This window comes from Scyliorhinus torazame, chromosome 17, assembly GCF_047496885.1.
Source record: "Scyliorhinus torazame isolate Kashiwa2021f chromosome 17, sScyTor2.1, whole genome shotgun sequence".
NCBI classification, from domain to species: domain Eukaryota; kingdom Metazoa; phylum Chordata; class Chondrichthyes; order Carcharhiniformes; family Scyliorhinidae; genus Scyliorhinus; species Scyliorhinus torazame.
This window is the reverse complement of record NC_092723.1, coordinates 44,327,218-44,346,746: the sequence shown is the minus strand read 5'-3', so window position 1 is coordinate 44,346,746 and position 19,529 is coordinate 44,327,218. Positions and strand designations below refer to the sequence as shown.

At 49.1% G+C, this 19,529-nt stretch overlaps 1 protein-coding gene across 1 annotated transcript in view; it reads right to left on the bottom strand.

The window, feature by feature from the left end:
• itpr3 (inositol 1,4,5-trisphosphate receptor, type 3) overlaps positions 1 to 19,529 on the bottom strand; it is a 361,536-nt gene that overhangs the window by 177,062 nt on the left and 164,945 nt on the right. Inside the window, exons 9-12 of the mRNA XM_072480387.1 lie at positions 18,927 to 19,022; positions 11,402 to 11,446; positions 6,029 to 6,183; positions 1,891 to 1,990 (exon numbers count right to left, since the gene is read on the bottom strand). Coding sequence (XP_072336488.1) covers positions 1,891 to 1,990; positions 6,029 to 6,183; positions 11,402 to 11,446; positions 18,927 to 19,022 — 396 coding nt within the window. The remainder of the gene's footprint in view (positions 1 to 1,890; positions 1,991 to 6,028; positions 6,184 to 11,401; positions 11,447 to 18,926; positions 19,023 to 19,529) is intronic.

Genomic DNA, 19,529 nt, shown 5'->3' with positions numbered 1-19,529 from the left:
CCATTCCTGGCATCCCAGAAAGGGTGGCACGGTGGCACAGTGATTAGCACTGCTGCCTCACAGCGCCGGGTTCTATTCCAACCTTGGGTGACTGTCTGCTTGGGTTTCTTCCAGGTGCTCCAGTTTCCTCCCAGAGTCCAAAGATGTACAGGTTAGGTGGCTAAGCCACATTAAATTGTCCCTTAGTGTCAAAAGGTTAGGTGGGGTTATGGTTTACTGGGATAGGGCTAGGGAATGAGCCTAGGTAGGCTGTTCTTTCACAGGGTTGGTGTCGACTCAACAGGCCAAATGGCCTCCTTCTGCACTGTAGGGATTCTATGATTCTAATTGCAGAGTTACCCAGGAAGACGGTAAGAACTGTTGGAGATTCGTGGCGGGGGTGGGGGTGTGCGGGATGCTTTCGTGTGGTAAGGGTCATGGTAAAGGTTGCGTGGGGACAAGCAGCAAGATCAGGGGCAAAATTCTCCCCAAACGGCGCGATGTCCGCCGACTAGCGCCCAAAACGGCGCCAATCTGACGGGCATCGCGCCGCCCCAAAGGTGCGGAATGCTCCGCATCTTTGGGGGCCGAGCCCCAACATTGAGTTGGCGGAAACGGCCTTTGTTGCCCCACCAGCTGGCGCGGAAATGACATATTGGGGCGGCCGCTGACAGTTTCCCGTGCATGCGCAGTGGAGGGAGTCTCTTCCGCCTCTGCCATGGTGGAGACCGTGGCGAAGGCGGAAGGGAAAGAGTGCCCCCACGGCACAGGCCCGCCTGCGGATCGGTGGGCCCCGATCGCGGGCCAGGCCACCGTGGGGGCACCCCCCAGGGCCAGATCGCCCCGCGCCCCCCCCAGGACCCCGGAGCCCGCCTACGCCACCTTGTCCCGCCGTTCAAAAGGTGGTTTAATCCACGCCGGCGGGACAGGCAATTTATCGGCGGAACTTCGACCCATCCGGGCCGGAGAATCCAGCGGGGGGGCCCGCCAACCGGCGCGGCCCGATTCCCGCCCCCGCCGAATATCCGGTACCGGAGACTTCGCCAACCGGCGGGGGCGGGATTCACGGCAGCCCCCGGCGACTCTCCAACCCGGCGGGAGGTCGGAGAATGACGCCCCAGGTGTTGTGGCTGGCTGTGGCCACCCCTCTGCACCATGTCCATTTCCTCAATCATGATTAGTGTAGATCGAGGAACTGCACCCCTTACATGCAGTCCACAGTTACACCAGTCACACAGGCTGTAAGTCAGCAGGCCTGCCTGAAGCTGGGAAGAATCCATAAAATCTCTACTGCAGAAAGAGGCCATTCATTCCATTGAGTCTGCACCAACCCTTCGAAAGAGCACCCCTCCTAGGTCCACTGCCCCATCCTATTCCCATAACCCTCCCCAACCTACACATCTCTTTGGACAGTAAGGGGCAATATAGCATGGCCAATCCACCTAACCTACACATGTTTGGACTGTGGGGGGAAACCGGAGCAGACATGGGGAGAATGGGCAAACTCCAGACAGACAGTTACCGAAGGCTGGAATCGAACCCGGGTCCTTGGCAGTGTGAGGCAGTAGTGCTAACCACTGTGCCACCCCAAGATTGCAGAGGAGGCGAGAAGAGACCCATCAGTGGTTGTTAATACTTAAGGGTCTCAAGTGGAAGTAGGACAGGCAGGTCAGCAATGACCCTTCCTGTCCAGATCTTCCTTCTGGTGGAGGCTGGAAGGCATTGGGTATCAGTCCCGATGCCAAATCTTCAGATCTCCCCACCTCCTTCCCACCCTCCTGTGGGGACAGATGATTCCCCCCACTGAGTTAGCCACTACTGGCATTTACTACATTGGAAAACATATGCCATCTTTCTAAACTTGACTGTAAAACTTAAAATTAAGCAGAGGAAGATAAATTTAATAACTACCATTAATCTGATTGGTCTCTCTTCATCGGTGTCAATAGGAATATTTGTGCTCTGAATCCACGTATTGGTACACAGGTGCCGCAACCTCACAAAGGAATTCCTGAAATATCAAATAGAATATTTGGAATGGGTGATTGGCATGTATACATACAAATGGACCTGTGTCGTTAATTTTAGAAATAATAAATTCATTCTTAAAAAGGCTGGTTTTCTCTGTTCATTTTACCAGTGAGAAGCCTTTCCCATTGGTCTCAGATTTTAGGATATTGTGGACAGCCACTCACAAAATTCCGCCGAATAAGAAGTGTTTTGAGCACTGCTCCACCAGTTCCTATTATCCACCTCGAGTTCTAACTTGGGAATCAGCTCTCCAGTGTCCCATAATCTTATTTCTAGGAGTGGTGAGTCCAAGCCTTGTCCATAAATTGAGAGGCATCCTGCCCGTGATATTCAGCCAATCTGAATGGAATGCCATAGCTAGTTGGTCCATTATTCCTCAATATGTCCTGGAGATAGAGCACTGCCAACAGCACAGTGTCGGCTCTATGATCACCAAATAATTTCTGCTTACTTTAGGTTTCCTTTTGATACTTATTTGAGAGGGGTAAGAAAAGATATGAGAATGTGGAATATGCAGAAGGGGAATAAAACTCATGGCTAGGAATGCTGTGAGGCCAAATGGCCTCCTTCTGTGCTGCACAGTGATTTTACTGAAGATGCCCAAGAAGTGATTTGTCTCCTTCACCGAGTTTAAAGACAATGGCAAACACTGAGTAAAGCCGAGAGCTAGTTTGTGTTAGAACCCTGTCAAATCTTCACACTTCTATCTCACCTCATAAAAACTCCTCCAAGCACCGATCCAGTATCTATCACTTTCCTATCCATTCTTGCCATTTTAGGCTAAGTGTGATTTTTCCCACCTGAAATCTACCGCTGAATATGACACTGAATAAAATTGAACACACATTCCTGAACCTGACATAAAGGTTTAATAATAGTTCTGAAGAAGTCACATTTGAATCTTAATTTTAACCCTGCTTCCCCCACAGAAACTGCCTGACCCGCTGCGTTTTTCCAGTACTTTTTGTTTTTATTTCCGATTTCCAGTTTCCACAGAACTTTGCTTTTTGTGCCGGTGGATTAACTTGAAATCAGTGCTAAGGCCAAACAGTCCTCATTTTTGCTACAGTAAGAGCCTTATCCCTCAACGTGGGAGTCACACATTTATGTAGGATTTGTAGAATTGTCAAGCTGTGAAGTTATTTAAATCCCCATCCATTTAAAAATAAGAAACAACCTACTTGAGTCAGTAAAAGGTTAAAAAAAATGCAAACTGTGAGGTTATCTAAACCCTGAACCTTTTCAAAATTGAAAAAAAAATACCTGCCTGTGTGAGTGAGAGTTAAAATATGTTTTAACAGCTTTAGCTGTTTGTTGATATTATCTCTATGGGTATCATTCTATTACCTTTAATGCTTGGCTGCTTTTCACAACTTACCATTTTCCCAACAGGGTTTTGGTAACTTCAGAGTTTGATTGACAGCTCAAAGAGGTATTAAATGATTAGGTGCCTTTGACATAAAAATAGAGAGTGCTGGAAATACTTAGCAAGTCTAGCAGAATCTGTGGGGAGAGGTATTGGGCTGGATTTTATGCAGGGTGGTGGATTAATCAGCACCCCCCCCCCCCCACCCCCCATCCTCACTGTTTAAGAGTAAAGAGGTCTGCTCCGTAGACAAAACATGCCACTGGCAGCCTAAACAGGTCAAAAGTGTGACTTCTGCTCCTCAGTTGGCCCCTCAATAGCATCTCCAGTAATCTCACAAAGAAGGCAGCCACTGTATCCAGACCCAGACAAGCCGGAGATTGTGGAGGGATCCGATAGCTGGGGAGTGAGTGAGTGAGTGAGTGATCGCGTGATCGATTGATCGGGTAAGTGATCGATCTCAATCTAGAGACCGGGATGGGAGAAACATCTTGGAGGGTTGCCCCAATGCACAAAGGGCACCCTTGAATGATGTGTCCTTCCTTCCCTTTGCAAATTATTTTTTTTTTAAATGGCAATTTTATGACCTGAGAAACATATGGCTTGTTAACAAGCTCAGTGAACCTTTAATTATTTATATAAAAATGGCAAACGTAAACAGAAATCTGACGGCACATGCATCATGCCCACGTTCTGAATTGCAGTGATGTAGTCGGCAGAAATTAAGGTTACTACACTAACTTGTGTTTCATACACAAAACTAAAATATATGGAAATCTTGGGCGAAATTTTCCGGAAATGGCGCGATGTCCGCCGACTGGCGCCCAAAACGGCGCAAATCAGTCGGGCATCGCGCCGCCCCAAAGGTGCGTAATGCTCCGCATCTTTGGGGGCCGAGCCCCAACCTTAAGGGGCTAGGTCGGCGGCGGACGAATTTCCGCCCCGCCAGCTGGCGGAAAAGGCCTTTGGTGCCCCGCCAGCTGGCGCGGAAATGACATCTCCGGGCGGCGCATGCGCGGGAGCATTAGCGGCCGCTGACGGCATTCCTGCACATGCGCATTGGAGGGAGTCTCTTCCGCCTCCGCCATGGTGGAGACTGTGGCGAAGGCGGAAGGGAAAGAGTGCCCCCACGGCACAGGCCCGCTCGCGGATTGGTGGGCCCCGATCGCGGGCCAGGCCACCGTTGGGGGCACCCCCCGGGGCCAGATCGCCCCGCGCCCCCCCCAGGACCCCGGAGCCCGCCCGCACCGCCTTGTCCCGCCGGTAAGGTAGGTGGTTTAATCTACGCCGGCGGGGGGTCGGAGAATCTCGCCCCTTGTCCCCAAATAACTTTGTGGTGACAGCAAAAGACATTTGGTAATATCGTAGAATATGACAAGCTTCATTTTCATTTGCATCTTTGCGACAATAAGTACAAAGGGGATTTGTCAATTGGCCTTTCCAAAAAAACAGGCAGCACGGTAGCATAGTGGTTAGCACAGTTGCTTCACCGCTCCAGGGTCCCAGGTTCGATTCCCGGCTGGCTCAGTGTCTGTGAGGAATCTGCACATTCTCCCCGTATCTGTGTGGGTTTCCTCCGGGTGCTCCAGTTTCCTCCCACAGTCTAAAGATGTGCGGGTTAGGCGTATTGGCCATGCTAAATTTCCCTTAGTGTCCAGAAAATTTTAAGTGGGGGTTACTGCGTTACGGGGCTAGGGTAGATACGTGGGCTTCAGTAGGGTGCTCTTTGTAAGGTCCGATGCAAACTCGATGGGCCGAATGGCCTCCTTCTGCACTGTAAGTTGTATGATTCTATGATTCACATCCTGGCATCCTGTCAGGTTGCAGAAACATTCAGACATAAACGTTTCCGGTTTCCTTATTGCAAAGCGATCACAGAATTATTGCTCGCAGAATGGAAATTGCCTTTAAAAAAAAATGGATTTTTAAAATTTGGATGTCTTTAGCTCAGCACTGTAACAGTGGGACAGGTTCAACGCTGAGCTTGCCTATGGACACCGGCCTGATCCATGCAAGTGCCTGGTTGCCAGAAATGGGATGAGGTCAGGAGCACGAGTTGGCAGGCAGATTTACCACCTTGACATAGGTGTCACCCGCATAATATAAGACTGATTAAAATTTTACCGGATCAAGGAATGCCCGCCAAAACACAGAAAATTCTGAGTCAACCATCTAACAAACCCACATTATTTCATATAATTGAACGGTGGAAATTTGCCAGCCTCAGCAAGCACTCACATCATAAAGCAGGAGAGACAGGTATGTAAAGAACATACTTCTTCAGGGTCATTGACCAGAAAGGAATAGTCTCCAGTAGTCAATAAGTTCCGTTTGGAAATTCCCTCATATTCATGACCAACTGGCTTAGTGGGGTTAACTGTGGTGCTCAATCAACCGAGCTAAAGCTTTTCCCTATTTCTTAAAAGGGACAATCCAGGGAAACGTGTATCAATCATACAGGGACAAACTCGAGATAAACCAGGCTGCTTTAAACTTTAGAATCGCATATATTAACTTAAGCAGTCATTTAGAAACATTTTAGATCTGAACAGATTTTTATGTAAGATGAGATGGATGGAATAAATAGGAAATGGCACCAGCAGCCTGAATAAGGTATTGCAAAGTGTAAACGTTAATTTTGAGCTTCTGTACCTGGGAACAAATGAATCTGTTTTTTGCAGAGTAGTTGGATCCTGTTCAAACAGAGAAGCAATGTCATTTCCATGGGGCACAGCCACTAGCTTGTACCTGACGTTGTCCCCTCCTTTTCTCTTGCTGTTTCGACTTAGGGTTCTCTGTTCTCCCTGCTGAGAGAATGTAACATCTATTTTAAAGCTCTGATAATTCTTAACGCTGAACAAAGTTGTCACAGAATGCTTTCAACTTGTTGAATGTTCCATGCGACTGTCAAGGCAGCTTTACATTACTGTAAAGGCAGTTATACATAATATTCCGTAAAAATCAGTGTTGGTTTACATAACGTTACCTTATATTAGCTAAAATTCTCTTTCAAAAATCACATTTTCCTCATGATTCACCGTGACAGTCATTTTTCAGTCTTTCTGCTCCTTGTGCATTTTCAGGCAAGATGGGAAATTCAACCAATTCCACTTTCACCCTCCAATTTACTTCCTGTCCTGCTAATCTGTAGCAGGCAGCTACCATGTTTTTTCAGCATTCCTATGTAACATAGTACAAAGAGTTGTGCATGGTGGCAAGGCCCATAAAAGCCACAATTCACCATCAGCAGCTCCTAGATGATCTCAATGGGCTATATTAGAAACTTGACATGCTGTGTGGGGAATCATGGGATACAGCCTACTTTCCACGTGGATAAACTGCACCACAGGGAACACAGCACCTTCACAAATCAAATTCCTCAAAGATATCTGAGCATGCGGCACTCTCAGAAATCTAATTTTTTCTGCAGTAAACTTTCTTGCTCGAGTATAGTTTGTCATGAAATCATTGATTTTTGTGTCCATGGGTGCTAAATTATTAGTCTGTGGAAATTATAATTTTTACAATATAGGATGCTCCAATGTTTGTCACATTAGTTCCTGTCTAGTAGCAATGGTGGGACCCTTTGCGAGTGTTTTGATAAGTCACCAGATCAGTTAAAGGATCAGTGAACAACTCTTCTTCAGGCAGTAGGTTTTGGCAAGTCAGACTGCAAGTGTCACAGAGGCAGGGACAGGAACAGGTCCCAGTTAGGTTACGTCAAAAAGTTAGAGAAAGGGGTGTGGGGAGCAGACTTTAAGTAAAGAGAATTACTGGGGCAAAAATACTCCTTTGGAGAAGTGGTGTTCTGCTTGACACGCCATTGATCTGAAAGTGTGCTTGAAAGCTAGTGTTTGAGGGCAGGTTCTACCAGTCGCGTTGTGCCGAAAAGCAGCATGGCTCAACGCGACCAGTAGATGCCGGGGGTAAATGGCGATGGGAGAGAAAAATCCTACGAGGTTCCCAACTTGCGTTACATGCAATTGTTTCCCCTCCCCCACCATCCCCCCATGATGTAATGGGATTGCAGACGTTGAAAATCAGAAGCCCTGTTGGAACATATGTGAATCTAATTATCAGGCCTCTATGCCCTAAAGCGCCCTCCCCCCCCATTAGATTATCCATTCACATTGTCATGCCCCGAATTACAACCGATCTCCTACGGAGTGCACCTAATGGGCAAACCCACAAGAGGAACTGAGAGTGCGTCTCTCTGAGGGGAGTGGGTCATGTCTGGACAGTACCCGGGCATTGCCACTTAAGACTTTGCAGAGGTCTATGGATAAGAAAAGAGGATCCAACTCTCCCCACTCACATGGAGCCAACCCCACACACACATTGGCAACACCCCCACCCAAGTACTCAAGAAAAAAAATAAGTGTGAGGGATTTATGCCCATCAATCTGTCGGGCAGGAACTGAGAGACGGCAAAGCTGGTTCCACAGATACTGGGGTGCCATTTTCAAATCAGCCCTCCCAACGCACATTTTAAAAAGAAAATAATTTACGGGATGTGGGCGCCGTTGGTTAGGTCAGCATTTATTGCCCATCCCTAGTTGCCCCTCGGAAGTGGGAGTCAGTTGCCTTCTTGAACCGTTCCTGAGGTGTAGGTATACCCACTGTGCTGTTAGGGAGGGAGTTCCAGGATTTTAACCGCAGCGACATTGAAGGGGTGGCGATATATTTCCAAGTCAGGGTGGTGAGTGACTTGGAGGGGAACCTCCAGATGGTGGGGTTCCCAGGTATCTGCTGCTCTTGTTCTTCTAGATGGTAGTGGTCATGGGTTTGGAAGGTACTCTCTAAGAAATCTTGGTGAGTTACAGCAGTGCATCTTGTAGATGGTAGACACGGTGGCCACTGTTCCTTGGTGGTGGAGGGTTGGAATGATTATGGAAGGATGAGCAATCAGCAGCTGCTTTGTCCTGTATGGTGTTGAGCTTCTTGACTGTTGTTGGAATTGCACTCATCCAGGCAAGTGGAGGGTATTTCATTACACTCCTGATATGTGCCTTGTAGATGGTGCACAGGCTTTGGGGGGTCAGGAGCTGAGTTACTCACCGTAGGATTCCTAGTCTTTGACCTATCCTGGAAGCCACTGTATTAATATGGCTAGTCCAGTTCAGTTTCTGATTAATGAGAACTCCAATGATGTTGATTGTGGGAGATTCAGCAATAGTAATGCCATTGAATGTCAAGGGGTGATGGTTAGATTCTCTCTTGTAGGAGATGGTAATTGTCTGGAACTTGCTTGGTGCAAATGTAACTTGTCACTTGTCAGCCCAAGCCTGCATATTGTCCACGTCTTGCTGCATTTAGACATGGACTGCTTCATTATCTGAGGAGTCTTGAGCAGTACTGAATATTGTGCAGTCATCCGCAAACATTCCCACTTCTAACCTATGATGGAAGGACGTCATTGCTGAAGCAGCTGAAGAAGGTTTGCCTAGAACACTACCCCAAGGAACTCTGCAGTGATATCCTGGAGCTGAGATGATTGACGTCCAACCACACAACCTTTTGCCTTTGTGCAAGGTATGACTTCAACCAGCAGAGAGTCCCCTGATGTCAAAGTCAGTCACTCTCACGTCACCTCTGGCATTCAGCTCTTTTTTTCATGTTTGAACTAAGGCTGTAATGAGGCCAGGGGCTAAGTGACGCTGGCGGAACCCAAACTGAGCGTCCATGAGCAGGTTATTGCTGAGTAAGTGCCACTTGATAGCACTGTTGATGACTCCTTCCATCACTTTACTATTGATGGAGAGTAAGCTGATAGGATGGTAATTGGCTGGGTTGTATTTATCATGTTTCTTGTGTACAGGATATACCTGGGCAATTTTCCACATTGCCAGGTAGATGCCAGTTTGTAGCTGTACTGGAACAGCTTGGCACATGAAGGGATTCCCTTGCATGGGGCTGCCCAGCAAGCCCACCTCTGGCACAGTTTGACACCGCCATGCTATGCCAATAGGTTAGGTGGATTGGCCATGCTAAATTGGCCCTGTGGGTGGGATTTCAGGAATAGGGCGGGGTTTGGGCCTGGGTAGGGTGCTCTTTCGGAGGGTCGGTGCAGACTCGATCGGCCGAATGGCCTCTTTCTACACTGTAGGGATTCTATGATTCTATGATGTCCCTCACCCACCGGGGGCTATACTTACCTTGGCGTCCCTGGTGGTTTCCCCTTGACTGTTTCCCGTCTCCACAAACCTGTTGTGAACCTCACCAGTGTGACGTCATGTCGGCGAGGTTTCAATATTCTGTGAGGCGGATAATGTGGAGGGAGGACCTTTAAACAGATGTAAATGTGTCAAATATGAGGTTCCCACCTGTCCTGTGTGGGAATCTCTTTAAGCCACCAGCGGACGGGATTCTCTCAGCCTGGGGCCAGGCCAGAGAATCACCACGACCGGCGCGAATCGCGTCACGCCGCCCCGACGTCGGGGCGCGATTCTCTGCAGAGTGGAGAATCGGTGCGGCGCCGGCCGGGGCCTGCTCTACGGGGCCCACCCGGCGATTTTTCACCCGGGATGGGGCGTGCCGAAAAACCCTAGTCCCGCCGGCGCCGGTTCTAACCTGCTCTTAGCCGGTGGGACCTCGGCGTGGAAGGGTCTGGGGGTGGCCTGTGGGGGGGGGCGGTCTGACCCCGGAGGGGGCCTCCCTGTGGCCTGGCCCGTGATAGGGGCCCACCGATCGGCGGGCAGGGATCTCGGGCTGGGGGTCTCCTTTCTTCCGCGCCAGCCCCTATAGTCCTACGCCTTGTTACATCGGGGCCGGCGCGGAGGTGCGAGCCACTGCGCATATGCGGGTTGGCGCTGGTGCCACTGCGCATATCACAGATCATAGAATTTACAGTGCAGAAGGAGACCATTCGCCCATCGAGTCTGCACCGGCCCCTGGAAAGAGCACCATACCCAAGGTCAACACCTCCACCCTATCCCCATAACCCAGTAACCCCACCCAACACTAAGGGCAATTTTGGACACTAAGGGCAATTTAGCATGGCCAATCCGCCTAACCTGCACATGTTTGGACTGTGGGAGGAAACCGGAGCACCCGGAGGAAACCCACGCACACATGGGGAAGATGTGCAGACTCCGCACAGACAGTGACCAAAGCCAGACTCGAAATTGGGACCCTGGAGCTGTGAAGCAATTGTGCTATCCACAATGCTACCGTGCTGCCCCCACAATGCTACCGTGCTGCCCATGCGGGTTGGCGCAATGCCACTGTGCATATGCGGGTTGGCGCCGGTGCCACTGCGCATGCGCGGACCCCGCAGCGCCCAGTTGATGGGATTAGCAGCTGGAGCAGCGAGGGTCGCTCCAGTGCCGTGCTGGCCCCCTATAGGGGCCAGAATTGCTGATCCCGAGGCCATGTTGACGCCGTCGGGAAACGGGGTGGTGTTTATGACGCCGTCAACACTTAGCCTCAGGATCAGAGAATCCCGCCCGTCGCTTCCTGATTCTCAGGAGATTTTGCACTCGTGTTGTTGCTCTCGCTGGCGGCGAACGTGGGTGCAAAGTCACCCCCTCATCCTCAAAAAGAAAAATTCCACCAATATTGTTTTTATTGTTTGGCCGTATAAAGTAAAGTTTATCTTTGCTTGATCAAAGCCTGTGGAATCTGCTGACTTCCATTCGCTTGGGTAGCATCTTGAGTCTGAACCTTTATCTATGTTAAACAAGATGTTATTATTTCCTAACAGGATCTCCATGCTAAGTCAGGGATCATAACAGGTTCCACAGCTGTTACCAGCCCTTCAGCATTTTACCCACATGACCATTCTTCACATGTGAATCTACACACTGTCAATACTGATTGAACTTAATGAGCAGCAGAGCTGAGCCGAGTCCTGTTCTCTTTTAACGTTAGCTATCAATGCGCTCATTATGTCAAGAAGGAATCCTGATTATTTCCCCCTCCACCTTCACCCAAATTGCGCAAGTACAACTTCTGTCTCAACCGAGATAAGCATAGCCATGGGATTAACTTTAGCGTAGTGTTTATAACATTAAAAATAAAACTTACCACAGATTTTGAATCAGTGGCATCTCCCTTGTAAGCTGCATTTTCCTAAAACAAAATTGAATATAACATTAAAAGCTCAGCGAAAAAGGATTGCACGGTGGTGCTGCGATTTATTTTCACAACAAAATGTCCGCAGTGATGGATCAATGATAATCCCAATGAAGAAAAGAGTAATCAGTAGTAGGCTTGTATTTTTGTTTTGTCTATTCATTTTTAGCTCAAGTAATTACTCAATTTGGTAGAACAGTAAACAGTCTCCCCTCTGAGTGCTGTATCGACGCAGTCAGGCACTTAAAGGGGCAGGGTCCTGCTTGATTTCTGTCAAAATGGGTTTTGATGGCGACTGCATCATTATGTCAAGTGCAGCATTTTACAATGACACTTTTCATAGATGCAGTACCTACTATGCTATGATCATTATAGCATGGCGTGTGGTGATTAACACACAATGTGAATCACAATGCAAGATTGAATATAATGTATTACTTCATTGTGTTGCACAGATCAGAACAGAGATTGGTAAAACACTGTTCAGGCTGCCCTGTCAGCTAACCTATATTTGATTTGCATTGACAATTGGTACCAAACAAGTTGTTCCAAGAAAGTCTTCTGACTGTCACACCCAAAATAAATTCTGGATGCAGCTGGCCTAACAATGCACATTGCGTGCGTAACAAAACATTGGAGTTTCACCACCAGCATTTCTAAATAGAAATTAATTTTTCATTCTCCCACCTGATTGCCAGTCAGTTGGATCACTTTGGGCGGGGATTCTCCCCTATCCGGCGGGGAGGGGGGTCCCGGCGGGATGGAGTGGCGGGAACCACTCTGGCGTTGGGCCACCCCAAAGGTGCGGATTTCTCTGCACCTTTAGGGGCCAAGCCCTCACCTTGAGGGGCTAGGCCCGCGCCGGAGTGGGTGGAGCGTCGCCGGCCAGTGGGAAAGGCCTTTGGCGCCCCGCCAGCCGGGGCCGAAAGGACTTCGCCGGCCGGCGGAAGTCTGCGCATGCGCGGGAAGTCAGCGGCTGCTGACGTCATCCCTGCGCATGGGGGGGGGGGCTCTCTTCTGCGTCGGCCATGGTGAAGGCCATGGTGAAGGCTGGAGGGAAAAGAGTGCCCCCACAGCACAGGCCCGCCCGCGGATCGGTGGGCCCCAATCGCGGGCCAGACCACTGTGGGGGCACCCCCCCAGGGCCAGATCGCCCCCCCCCTGCCCAGGACCCCGGAGCCCGCCCACGCCACCTGGTCCCGCCGGTAAGAGAGGTGGTTTGCTTCTCGCCGGTGGGACTGGCATTCCAGCAGCGGGACTTCGGCCCATTGCGGGCCGGAGAATCGCCCGGGGGGGCTCGCCGACTGGCATGGCGCGATTCCCGCCCCTGCCGAATATCCGGTGCCCGAGAATTCGGCAACCGGCAGGGGCAGGATTTTGCAGTTTTTGGGTCAGTTGAGGTTCCCGAGGGTGGATGAGGATCTGGTGGAAGGGCTGGGAGCCCCAATTGAAATTGAGGAAATAATTGAGGGGCTGGAGGGCATGCAGTCAGGCAAGGCCCCGGGGCCGGACGGCTACCTAGTGGAATTCTATAAGAAGTTTTCAGACATATTGAGCCCACTGCTGGTGAGGACATTTAATGAAGCAAGAGAGAAGGGAGTCCTCCCCCCAACAATGTCGCAGGCCTCGATTTCATTGATCCGGAGCAATGCGCGTCATACGGGCCAATTTCTCTACTGAATGTGGACGCCAAACTGCGGGCTAAGATACTGGCCACAAGGATAGAGGATTGTGTCCCGGGGGTGATAGGGGAAGACCAGATGGGATTTGTAAAGAGCAGGCAACTCACAGCCAATGCTCGAAGGCTTTTAAATGTTCTTGTGAGGTTGTTAGGTCATTGTTTCTTTCATAATATGGGACATTTGAAGCTGCAGCAGACTTTGAGATTCAAAACTTGCTACTTTGGGGACAGTGAGCATGAGTCAACTTCCATCATTCCATGAGAACTGCATTAAGGCATTCACATTTTCCACCTCCATCCTTTTTAAATCCCTTAATTGGTATGTTTTACTACAGGTTCCAAATATCACCTTTTCTCAGGTTACTTCAATTAAATTGTCTTAATCACCCAGGAAACAGAATCAAACCGAATATTCACATCACAAGTAATATAGAATTCAAGGTATAGATCATTGTGCTCTTGACAAAACTACACATCAGTGAGACAGGTGGATTAATAAGATTAAGATCGATGACGTGAGAAGAAGGAATGCTTTGAATCTTATGGAAAAACATCTTTTTAAATTGCACCAGTAAAAGGATTTAATAAAATTACACAATTCACCGAATGACACAGTGAAATAATGCTCAACAGGCTCATATGTACAGCAAGCTGAAGCAGTTTCTGAACCCAGTGTCCATTTGACACAGAGGTCAGAGTTTAATGTTAAACCAAGTCAGGTTCATTCAACTTCAGCAGTTGTGTTTTTAAGTACAATGATGAACAAAACAGTAACAGAGATTACATTCCAGCACGCACCACCTCACTCTGTTATTTCCTCTCCAAACTACTCCCTTTAGTTGAATTATTTCCCTGTCGTTTATTTTATACAGGTTGGGTGCTGTTCCTGATTAAAGGTCATTAAGATCAAAGGTTGCTTAAAATCTCTCCTGACTTTCCTTATTCATTCTGCCATTTGTGTAACTTCTTAAAGTTAGACCCCTACACAAATACAAAAACCTCAAAAGCCTAGTGTGTATCTCCCAGAAACAGTGGTGGCCAATAGGGGGGTCACTGTTATGGAGGGGGTCTCGGTTATGGGAGACGGGTCTGTGTTATGGGGGTTCCTCTTTTATGGGTGGCTTCTCTGTTATGGAGGGGGTTTCAGTTATGGGGGTTCTCTTGATATTGGGGGTTCTCTGTTACGGGGGTTCTCTGCTATGGGGAGGTTTTGATATGGGGATTCTCTGTCATGGGGGTCTCTGGTGGGGGTCTGATGGGGGGACTCGGGCAGTGAACGTACCGTGGGGAGGTGTGATCCAGCAATTCCCATGGTGGGTGGGGGCAGGGTAGCATTCCCCTACTTGTCAGCGGGGGGAGTAGCAGGATTTGTATTGTGGGGGAGGAGGGGCCAGCCACCGGACCTCAGTATCGGGCTGCTCGCTCAAAATGGTGGCCTGATAGCGGGATACTCTCTATGCATATATTTGCATACCAAGGGATAATGAATTGCTTCTGGGTGTCACTCCTAGCAGCAGCACAAACCAGAGGCAATTCAGCTCCAGCGAGAAAACATGGGCGGGATTCTCCAATTGCCGACGCCGAAATCGCGTTCGGCAATCGGCCGGAGAATCCCTTTTTACGCCGAAATCGGGGGCGGCACCGTTTTTGGGATGCTCCACCCCCTCAAAACGAGTACGCCGCATGCTATTGGGATGGCCTCAGGATGTCACCTGATGCCTTTCCCCGATGCTCCGCCCCCGATGGACTGACTTCCCGATGGCGTGGGACACGTGTCCTCTCAACTATCGTTAACATGGCATGGCTTCTGCGGACTATGTCCAGCGCCGCCACCGTCGAGGGGATGGGAACCGTTCCGCTGGCAGTGGGGGCTTCGCCGGGGGCTGCGGGGACTGGTGGGGGGCGGTCCGGGGATGGTGAGGGGGATTACAAGGGGGGGGGTAGTATTTGACAGGCCGGGTACACGCGCAGCCGTTGCTGTGTATTATGGCGGGGCCACCACAGGCCGCCGCCGTGCGCATGCGCAGCCACGGATCCAGCTATTCATGCGTCCATATCGGCAGGTAATTCCAGGGGCTTTACGTGGCGCGGCTGCTAGTCCCCCACTGGGTGGAGCATCGGTGCGGGAGCGGAGCTAAACTGTTGGTCGTAAGACCAGACGCTACCTCCAGACATAGCTGCAGAAGCAGAGTATCCAGCCCATAGTCTGCCAAATGTAGAATCCTGCCCAACAGGTTCTTGACAGAATGATTAATGTCAAATGGATCTCAGGTATACTGATGCGACAATGCATCTATTGAGCTCCAAGCCTAAGAACTCAGCAAAAAACAAATGATGATGGTTAGAATTTGGGGCGAAACGTGGAACAACTTGATTTCCATTCCATTTAGCTTACCGTGAGAATACTGATTCGCTTACTGGACTTACAACTCTACCCATTTCTATATCCCAAAGGACTTCCAAGGGTGTATCTAGGTAGGTTAGGGATTCCATTTGCTTCATCTCCCTTCTTGCCCAGCAATTCTCATATCCACTGAAAATAAGTTTGGATTCCATTCTGGGCATTGGAAAAGTTCACAGCTTTACATCAACAAAAGTAACACACCCAAAAAGATTGATGATGCATGATGTACTAACCCTGAGCTTCTGTGTGGCCAAAGTCATTGAAAAATTTTTTCGACCCCATGGCCTGACAAAATCTTAAAGTGGGACATGTGACTTTAATATAGTGGCTTGTCCACCCTAATTATTCCTGCTCCCACAATCCTGGACAAGGCAAATCCAATGCAGTGGATAAAGTTGGCATTCTGCCACAGATCTGCCACCTCAGACAGTTACCGAACCTCTACCATCCATTGCAGACATTTCACCTCCATGGAGGATTCTGCGACCAGCCCATTATACATTTGTGTAAATCGTGATGAATGTGAGAATTTCAGATCTATGTGGCGCGATTTAAGCAAATCAGAACTGTATCCCATAGCGAGCGCGTTTAGCCGTGTGTTTCCCTGCGCTCGCAGCGCAAGAAACACAACGCTATCTAATGTGACTCCGGTTAGATATGGGGCCTCAGCAGGGAACGCGCGGCCGAGGCCACACTTAGTGCCCTTTCCTGCCACTGAGAAACCCCTCAGTGCAGGGAGAGATCGGGATGCCATTTGTAAATGATGTCCCGATCTCTCGAGCCCCTGACGCGAGCCCTTCACCCCCCCCCCCCCCCCAGTGCCAACTCACTGTAAGAGGGTCCCTAGGCCCCCTTCACCCCCACAGGCACCTCCCACCTGATCACCGCCATGCAAAAAGTGCCAGCTTGGCACCTTGGCAGTGCCAGCCTGGCAGTGCCACCTGGACACCTTGGCAATGCCAGCCTGGCACCCAGGTGGCACTGGAAGAGTATAAGGCTGGCAGTGCCAGGATGCCCTGGTGACACAGCAGTGCCAAAATACAAAGACCTCCCCTGCCGGGGTCCCGGAACGGGCCCCAGCAGCTGCTCCTCCCTCGGGGTGCCCGATTGCCCCCGGGCCTCTCCATGGGTCGGGGATGCGAACGGATCTAGCATCCGACGCACCCCCGGCACCTGATGCTGCCAGTCTGGGAGGCCTGCCCTGGTATCAACAAGGGTCTGCAAGTTTGCAGCCATGGAACTCAGGGAGTTGGCCATCCCCATCTGTGTCTGGGCGACGCCGGCCAGCACCTGGGCAATGGCACCGATGCCCTCAGCGATGGCCTGCTGAGACTGGGCCACGGCCTGCTGAGACTGGGCCACGGCCTGCTGAGACTGGGCCACGGCCTGCTGAGACTGGGCCACGGCCTGCTGAGACTGGGCCACGGCCTACTGAGACTGGGCGATGGCCGGCTGAGACTGGGCAATGGCATTGAGCACCTCTGCAATCTGCTGCTGGCTCTGGCTCATGGCTTCCTGTGAAAGGGCAGCCATGTCCTGGAGAAGTCCCAAAAGACGTGCTTGTTAGGTGAATTGGACATTCTGAATTCTCCCTCAGTGTACCCGAACAGGCGCTGGATTGTGGCAACTTGTGGATTTTCACAGTAACTTCATTGCTGTGTTAATGTAAGCCTACTTGTGAAACTAATAAACATTATTATTATTATGAAGTCATTTTAATCCTGTTCTGGTAATAACATTTGCTTTAATACACCATACACCTATTTGTGTGTGGAATCACTCCTGAAGCAAATTATCCTTTCCTCACAGTCTTGCAAATTAAATAAAATATTTGGGCTTCTGTCCAGCATCCTAGCAACTGTTGGGGTCTGGTGAGGGATCGTAATAAAATTAATCTTTTGATCTTCTAAAGATATTTATGTACCGGTGCCTATTTTGTTCAGTGATCCTGTTCCTATGAAAAGTATCAGGGCCATCATGGAACAGAATCACCACTTAACTGGAAGAAGGCACACTGCTTTCAACATTAGCCAAAGGTAATTTTAAAAGTGTTGTTCCATCTCTTTCAGAGAAATGCAGAGCTTTACCAGCTCAGAAACAACTTTACAAAGCCCCAGTGTGTTAAGATTTCCACCTGCTATCAAGAGTATTTAAAGTCAGAGAGATCTAGGTGTACAGGTCCACAGGTCACTGAAAGGGGCAACACAGGTGGAGAAAGTTGTCAAGAAGGCATACGGCATGCTTGCCTTCATTGGCCGGGGCATTGAGTATAAGAATTGGCACGTCATGTTGCAGCTGTATAGAACCTTAGTTAGGCCACACTTGGAGTATAGTGTTCAATTCTGGTCACCACACTACCAGAAGGATGTGGAGGCTTTAGAGAGGGTGCAGATGAGATTTACCAGGATGTTGCCTGGTATGGAGGGCAATAGCTATGAGGAGAGGTTGAATAAACTCGGTTTGTTCTCACTGGAACAACGGAGGTTGAGGGGCGACCTGATAGAGGTCTACAAAATTATGAGGGGCATAGACAGAGTGGATAGTCAGAGGTTTTTCCCCAGGGTAGAGGGGTCAATTACTAGGGGGCATAGGTTTAAGGTGCGAGGGGCAAGGTTTAGAGTAGATGTACGAGGCAAGTTTTTTTACACAGAGGGTAGTGGGTGCCTGGAACTCGCTGCCGGAGGAGATGGTGGAAACAGGGACGATAGTGACATTTAAGGGGCATTTTGACAAATACATGAATAGGAAGGGAATAGAGGGATACGGACCCAGGAAGTGTAGAAGATTGTAGTTTAGTCAGGCAGCATGGTCGGCACGGGCTCCGAGGGCTAAAGGGCCTGTTCCTGTGCTGTACTTGTCTTTGTTCTTTGTTCTTTGTATATCTGATGCCTACTTTACAATTTACATTTTAGAAATATTGATGTCTTTTATCATTCAGGATGTCCATTAAACACCTTTAGACCGAGGCTGGGATTTTCAGGCCCTGCCATGGCAGGATCTGCCACGGGGGATGCCCCGGGCATTGACTTTTGGCAAGACTGGAAGATTCTGGCGGTGGGCGGGGCTGGAAATTCCCAGTCCTAGTGTTCAGACTTAAGAGATGCTGGTGAATATTTTTAGTACACTTGGATCAACTGCTAGAATTTCAAGCAAGCTAATTTTCAGTCACAATAATGCCAGCCAGCAGTCGACAAAACCGTCTGATAGGCAATCCACACAGTTCTTTTCTGGTTAAGGAGTCTAGCATGGAAGATCTGTAACAAATTGCTCTTGTATTTCAGCCTGCAGATAGTAACAATTTTTAAAAATATCTTGAATAGTTGTACTGTTTCCTGAAAGTATTTTCTCACTGTAAAATAGCATTATTCTTTAAAACAAAGTGGGAAGCAAACCTCAGCAGCCAGGTAATGGCCTGTAGCTAAATGTTTGAACCTGAAGAGACTGTTCCAATGGCCAGCGCCTCCTCTGCAGGGATCGTGGTGGACAACCTATATGGAGGAGAGGGAGATAGGTCATTCTTTTAAACAAAGGGAAATCAGTGATTAATAAATATATTCCACATAGTCCACAGTAGAGAAGCAAGTGACAAGTTACATGATTAAGGATGTGCAACAGATGTTCCTGTGGGTTAGAAATTCATCTTGGACTGTTACTTGAAGCAGGCTAGGTATACATAGCTCCCTATAGTCAGCCAGTGCAGTGAATGGGAATAAATGTGTAGTATGCAAGTCAATCCACCAACACCCAGAGTGAACCCCTGCACAATGATGAATTTCTAACCCTATATATCTTTAAAGTTACTTTTGCTGGAATACATTTTGCACGATCTGTATAATAAGGGCAGGGAATGGAAAATGAATGACATCCCTTCTTCCTCCCTCTGGCAGATAAGAATGATCCAGAGGGAAATTTTCCAATCTAGCAGGAGCACAGATCTCAAATTCACGTGATTACCGAATAATTTGGCCTCTCCTGAATCACTGAATGCTGTAATG